At 35.7% G+C, this 7,829-nt stretch overlaps 1 protein-coding gene across 1 annotated transcript; it reads right to left on the reverse strand.

Annotated features, from left to right (window-relative positions):
• Positions 1-2,209: 2,209 nt before the first annotated feature.
• Positions 2,210-3,450, reverse strand: LOC149143553 (ribonuclease 1-like). Its single transcript, XM_089449413.1, has 4 exons — positions 3,208-3,450; positions 2,976-3,131; positions 2,660-2,855; positions 2,210-2,562 (listed from the first exon to the last, which is right to left on the reverse strand). The coding sequence occupies exons 1-4, from the start codon at positions 3,313-3,315 to the stop codon at positions 2,285-2,287; spliced, it is 738 nt and encodes a 245-aa protein (XP_089305539.1). The 5' UTR covers positions 3,316-3,450; the 3' UTR covers positions 2,210-2,284.
• Positions 3,451-7,829: the final 4,379 nt, after the last annotated feature.

Raw genomic sequence — 7,829 nt, forward strand, 5'->3', positions numbered from 1 at the left:
GAAACAAGATTATGATGCCTTGTCTCAACAGCTAATTGAGAAGGATGAGGTCATTCAAAAGTTGCAAGATTCTAAGCAGGAACTTGAATTGGAAGTTAGTCATCTTTAGAAATTTGAGATGGAGACAGTTGATGTTAAGGTGCCAAGCTCTCCTCCTTCCACACTTCATGATGTTGATTGTCAGAAGACTGAAGTTGATGATCATGATGCATCACATGCCTTTGTCACACCCAGTTTTGAAAAGCATACTACTGGTATTGGATCCTAATTGCTGAGTAAAATGGGATATACTGAAAAAGGACCTGGGAAGAATGGGCAAGGAATTGATATTCCTATTAACCCTGTAGTAAAGACATCAAGAGCAGGTCTTGGATTTGATCCTACTACTACCTCATCAGCTACATCCAACTCTAAGGTGTTGGAAGAAAAATTCTCTTGTTGATTGTGATAAATAGATGGTTGGCATGGCTCCTAATGTCATTCCAAATGAAAATATTGTGGCACCAAACTTTGAGTCTAAAAATACAAAAGCAAGAGATATAGTCACATCCTCATCAGAAGAAATTACCCAAGCATCAACATTATTAGTCAATTAGTAGTCCAACATTCAGATCATTATAGAAGAAATGTGAAAGAACGAATCATGGACCAGTGCCGACTAGCAAGATTGTTTGTGGATGGGTCCATGGATGGTCATGGCTTCATTTGAACCAATGCTTGCATAATTCATAGCATGATGTTGCATCAGTGGTTCGTTGTTGATTGTTGTTGTTCCCTCAATTGTGTTTCAAGGGGGGAATTTGTTGACAATGGAGACTATTGATTCTCACTCCCTCTGCATTTGTGTTTTGGAGGGGCGGGCGGGTTGGGGTTGGGGCGGGGGGGATTAGATGGTAACAGATATTGTTTTCATTTCTTTGTTGACAATTGGCATTTCTAGTGTTTGACCAGTGTGATGGTGACAGTGTTCATACAACTTTAGGAGTGTTGTTGTTCGACATTTTAGCTAAGTTTTACATACTTATAGGCCTCATTGTTTGTTTGTTGGTTGATCTTATTGCTTATGTTTGAAGTCTTTGTCATGGTTCTTTACCAACACCTATTTTCTTTGAAACATTTTTTGGAGAAGTTGACAGTCTTTTCTACATGTGTGCCTCTACAACAATACGACTTCAGCGATTGACTGACCTCATTGAGGTTTCATGGTTGTCATCTTTAGTGTTTTGGTACTTCGGCATTTCATACTTCTTGTTTGGAGTAGGCATATGTTCTTGTCATTTAGTGGATCGTTATGGGATCTACAATTTCAGCGCCATGATAATTTGAGCACTCATATCTTTCTCTCTTTTGGTTGGGGGGGTGGGTGGGGTTCTACGAGTTTTTCTCTCTTTCTCTACTTATAAGAGTTTGTATATGGGTAACTAATCAGGCCTCGTTGCCGGGACCCATTCATTGTTCTTTAGTTACTCCCTATGTTTCGCTTAAGGAGAGGGGTGTTAATGTTAGTTTTTCCAATGTCTCATTTCCCTATTTTTCTCTCTTTCTCTACTTATAAGAGTTTATAGATGGGTAACTAATCAGGCCTCGTTGCCGGGACCCATTCATTGTTCTTTAGTTACTCCCTATGTTTCGCTTAAGGAAAGGGGTGTTAATGTTAGTTTTTTCCAATGTCTCATTTCCCTATGAGCTAAGTATGATGAGTTGTAAGCTCACATAGGGACTTGCATCTGCCCAATTGTCATAGTTATCCTTAACTGAAATTGGGTCTCCTCCATTGCTATATTTCTATGTATTTTTACACAACACTGTGAGTAATAAAATACTCTTACATAATTTTATTTTTATTTTAATATTTTTAATTAAAATATTTACATTATATTATAGCATTACATTACAACATTTCTATCTAAAACATTACATTACAAAATCTCTATCCAAAGTGAACTAGATAACTACTCGTCTGCTTAAAAGTCATGCTTAAAAAGGGCTAAACAACTACCATGGAAAACTTTTGTTAAAACATTTGGCCTGTTCGGTAGCTTTAACATGTCCATATCATAAAATAATTCACTAAGTGGCAAATAGTTTTCTCATTTTACGTTTTCAGCAAACTTGGTCCCCCGACGTTAAAGTTCAAATAATGAAATACAGCGTTACGAATTGAATCGTTCAAAACATGCCTTGCAATCTAAGAAGCTATCAAATCTACAAAATGTCAAGTTGGAATCGGAAATTTCATTGATACAAATCAAATGCGGAGAGAAGAAATGCTGTTTGTCCAGATCTACAGCTCCTCTATTCCTTCTGTGTAACCACCTCGGTCCTCCTGATCGTCCCCAAAAGGAGGAAACACAACCATGGATGGGCAATTGCTGTGTGGGTAAATGGGGCATTCAATAACAGTGGAAGCATCGGATTTATCCACACACACATACACCTGATATAGTTGGTGTTCTCCCTCTGCGCTCATGTTGCAATCGATTCCTGGGAGCTGCCCAGTGTTTTGCTTAATGGCTTCCTTTATATCGCTCAAACTGTATTGGGTTCCATCGGGTTTAATACCTGCAAACAAACTACCAATTAACATTACACAAACTACCAATTAACAAATTTTGTAACAAGGAATTAATGTGAGAGTGACCTCATGATATGTGACCACCTGCAGTTTTAAGAGCCCCAAGAATGTCTATATTTTGTCTCAAGGAGAGAGCCTTCTCAAAGTATGAATGCTCATCAAGATTGAGAGAGCAAGTGCCATGTTTCTCCCACTCGTGTCCCCAGAATTCCTGTCCATCGCTGCTCGGACAGCTTAACGAACCCCAATACCTGTTCAGCTCCTCCTCCAGATCTGAGATCTATAAATTTTGTCTCAATATGTATAAAAACGGCCATTATTATATAAGGTAAACGTAACTTTATTTCATGAACCAACCAGTAGTACATAAGAGAATAGATTGAATTAGTGTTACCACTACCTTTGAGTAGTCGAATTCTTTGGAGGAACCACAGAACTGTGGCCATTTACCGGTGTTGTAGTTGGGCCAGAGGCCATGAATGGAAAATTCGGAAGCAGGCCTTCCCGTGCGAGGGTAACAGCATCCTCTACGAGTATCGCAGTATGAACCAGGCCACTACATTTACAAGCAAATCAACATACACAAGAATAAAGGATAAACTGAAAACGAATTGATATTCAGCAGTAAATACCTGTTGAACGAAGTAATAGAAATCAAAAGATGTAGCTATGACCCCAATGGAACAGCACCCAAAAATAATGAGCACCAACATTATCGAGCCTGCGTTGGTGGTCTTCATGATACCTAGTTGGATTTCCTGCTAGTAACTTTGCTGGTTGTTTCTATGGCTGCCTGTATACCATATGAATCTGATCTTATATCATGAATGAATGAACAGTGTGGATGAAAGGCAATGAGAAAAGTTATGGTGACTAGCATGAATTTACACACAGCTTATCATGCTCTCATTTAAAAGTGGGTGTGGTATCTAATTGCAATTTGTTGTGAGTTAAGGTACACCTAACGAATGGATTGAGAAGTTTCTTTGAACACAATTTACATCATTTACCTTAGGCAACTCCTATTTCCAACCCTATAGCTTCATTAATGCGGGGCTACATGCACAGGAGATAGGAGTTTATAACACGCGAGGTGGGTACTACGCCGTTTTTTTTTTATTATCTAAAAGCGAGATGGCTATCTCCTGCACATGTAGCCCAGCATTAATGAGGCTATGGGGTTGGAAATAGCATTTTCCATTTACCAACGTAGTTGACAGTGGCCCCTTGTCTGTTATGTTGTGTTGTCATAGACTTGAATTGCGGTACAGTACATTACATGGCATGCGATGCGTGGTGAGGATTTCGTTTAGTTTTATATGACTACGGCGTCACTGCCGTGCATTCCATCCTCATAAAACAAAACTTCCTTCCCACAATGAGAAAACTATAACGTCACGCTTAGAAGCTTTAGATAAGATCGTAAGCATCCTGATTCCATATACTCCACCGTCGAAATGGAAAGTTACGATTAAAATGGTATACAAATCTATATCGTTAGAGTTTTTTTTCACCTAAAGAAATCATCCCTGTGATTCCATATATTCTACCCTCGAAATGGTAAGTTTTTTTTTTTCAGTATTGAAGAAGCTAGCTAGGCATAGCAGTACATAGAATTTTTTTCCAGGGTTGGGTTATCATTGAACTCTCTCAACCACTTTGGCTATATATCACTAACAAATCGAAATGGTTGATGAATCACACTGGTTGGTTCGAAAGGCTTGACAAATGGTTTATCATGTCATTTTAGCCGAAAAATCTCTGGCAAACTTGTTAGGGATCACAGAAGCCTCAACTCTACAATGGTAAGTTACAATTAAAATGGTATACAAATTTATATCATTAGATTCAGCATTTTTTTTAGCAGCTCTCACGTGTACATATAGTTCTATTTTGAGTTCTATTTTGATTTGGATCATGAGATTTGTGGAGACTAAATCTCCCCATCTAACTATTAGACCAAATTATAAGACTTGTGGAGACTCAGCATCCCACCTAACTATTGGACCACATCCTCCAACTATATACCAACTATATACAAAGAATGTATTAATTACCCAAAAGAAATAAGTAATTTCTCTATAAAAAAAACTAATAAATAATTTGATTTTGATTAATTTAAATTTTTAAATGAAATTAGGAGGTTAATAAGTAATTTGATTTTCATTAATTTGAATTTAATTAATTTAACTTTTTTAAATCAAATTAGGAAGTTAAGATTAAAATGGTATCCAAAATCTGCATCATTATATAAACTTTAAACTCAAATTTATTAAATATTAAGGAATTCTTTAATGAGTAATTTCATCTATATAAATTGAGGTTTTAAATGGATTTAAATTAATTTGTTTTAATATATAATTGAAGTTAAACAATATGGAAGATAAGAGGTTTCCTAAAATTGTTTTTAAGTCTAGTCAAAATTATCTTTGGCTCAAGCAAGTAAAGGAGTAGATCATTTTGTCCAATAAGTACATCAAAATTTAAGGAGAATTTGTGAGACTATAGAGAGTTAGATGGAAAAATAAAACTAAAATACTATAAAGAGGTGATCAACCCAAATCTTTAAAGTCAAAAGTATCTATATGCCTTGACTGGTATAAAGATGAAAATATGCATGCTAAATAAGAACAAATTGGCATGAACTCCAAAATAAAAATGGGCATTGGATTAATTCTAACAACACCATGGGATGGAATAAAAGAGTTTGTCACCTTTGTGATGTTAAGAGGGTTTCCAAAAAAAATTCCACCCTACAACCTTCTTGACCTTTTAACTCAACAAAACAATGTATAAAAATAAAGTTTTAAAGAATTTCAAGTAATCTCTTATGGACCATATTGAATCTTATTGGTTAATTTTCTTCTTCATCAATATCATATTATTTTTTATAATTTTTAAGAGAAAAAGTTATGAGAAAATCATTACTTATCTATTGTTTTCTCCTTATAAATATATGTTATAAAAAAACCCTTTTATATGTAATGATGATTATGATGACTAACATCCACTTAGTATAGGACTGTCATAAAGGTAAGGGATTGCTTGGATTTATTTAAAAAGTAAATTATTGTGCTCTAAAATCATTGAAAAAAAACATTTCAAAATCACCATGTTTTAATGACTTAGAAGGTTAGGAAGTCTAATATTGAGAAAATATTTTTAAAATGTGATCGAATTTAGGTATATGTAGGACATTTTAAGAAATTATTTTTTATCTTCAACCCTCTTAATATCACGAACATATAGATATTGATCCATAAACTATCAAGGATATTCCACTCGACAATTCATCACAACAGATTTACTAAAATATATTAGAAAATATGAAATCTACACCGTGAGGTTTTCTTATCATCTACGACCTCTACAACATTATAGCAATTCCTAATTTTCTCCTCATCCTCCTTAGTTTGCAACGAGTAGGGCCACTTGTATTTACATTGTGAAGAGTGGGTTGTGACTATGCCTCTTGGATTCTATCTATGAAACTCAAGCTCCAAGAATCTGAAGTGTTCAAACTCAACGGCTTTTGGAAATGCTTCTTTGTAATTATTTATTAAATACATGCCAACACGGAAAGGATATGGGAGAAATGGTGCTTTCTTTACCCATGCTAGCATACCATTGATTCTCGTGGTTGCTTGTAAGCAACCTCTAGTAAAATAGCCTTGTTTGTGACAAATAGCGGGAGTTTGTGTGGAGGTTTACATACTCCAAACACTCCAGTGTATGTGGAATCATGGGGAGAGAATCAACCAGCTACCTCTTACAACATTGCCTTGGCGCGGTCTAACATTAAAGGCGAGCCACAATAGAATAAGATACAGTGTAGTGGTGAAATGAATCCTTTGACTATTCTGTGTATGATGCTCTATGTTGATTTTCCCACAACTCTTTATAATAGAAGTAGATGTGGATTGGTTGAATATCTAGGGAGAAATTCCACTTCCATCCCAGTACTTCAAATTCACACTTAGCACATACACAATCTAGTAAATATGAGACCACGTAAAATTTCAGTTGCTTTCCTTCTCCTAGATTTTGGACCTCTTTTACCCTAGCCTAGCTAAAGGTTGCTAGGATCTCAACCTAGCTTAATATGGATCCCTCGTGGACACTTGTTTACATCAAAAACACCCAACTCCCTTCAAAGAGTTCTGCATTTTCTTTACCACAGAATTTGCAATACATGGCTACAATGAGCTAGTAGACTTTCCCTAGTAACTTCATTTTATAGAATCCTTCAACCTTAGTCCTGAACTTACTGGGATCCTACCACCTACTCTTAAGAATATCCTTAGTACTCAAGCTAAATTTGTGATACCAACCTTTTGTGAGAGCCATTTGATATTTGGGAAGTTTATACTACTTTGTGATGTTAGGGTATCTTAATGTAGAAATATCTTGGCCAAGTCTATCCCTGATGGTCATGTCCCTACTGTCAATACACTTAATAATCCATTTGATAGTATCTCCTCAAGGAAATATTGTTTGATGTGATGTTACCTTGTATAGCCATGATCTTTTAATATTTTGATATATAATTGCATATTCTTCTTCAATGGGGAGTTCCTTTTAGGAAAACAATTGATATATTTATAAATAAGTGATTGATATAGATTTGTAATGAAAAATGTTATGTCAATATATGTGGGAACTAAAGCAATAAGACTTTCCTCTTATCCTTCTTCGGAAATCTCTTCCCTAGGTCTCTTCTTTAGGGGAGCCATGTTCTCTGATGATGATGACATGTTAAGTCATTGTAGATCCACTGAACTTGACATATCAAAAATATACATCATAATGACTAAGTTAGAAAAAAAATGTAGGAACCATGTGTGTAGCACAATGAAACAATGTAGTATGTGTGAGTGGGTTGTGATGTGGTGAAAGAAAAGTATTCAAGCTAAATAGAGGTGATGCAATGCGATATAGTGATGTATTGTGCCAAGGTTATAATGGTGCATCACATACTTTTATAGCAGACAATGGAAGTGAAATGTGTCATAGCGCATAGATAGAGGTTAGACTACGAAAGAGGGATGTGATGCAATAATGAGAATATGAGATAATATGATTATGTGTCAGAGTGCAAGTTCTTATTGTAAGTTGAGTAGGTAGAATGTGTTGTTTCACAAGGCAAATATTTAGACTATAAAGTGAACATGTGATGTGACGAAGGGAATCGTGACATGGCACATGGAAAACGACTAGTGTAGTTTGTGTAAGGGACATGCGCCATGACACATCA

Source organism: Pinus tabuliformis, chromosome X (assembly GCF_031772625.1).
Source record: "Pinus tabuliformis cultivar Carrire ecotype Pingquan chromosome X, CPIR1, whole genome shotgun sequence".
NCBI classification, from domain to species: Eukaryota; Viridiplantae; Streptophyta; class Pinopsida; order Pinales; family Pinaceae; genus Pinus; species Pinus tabuliformis.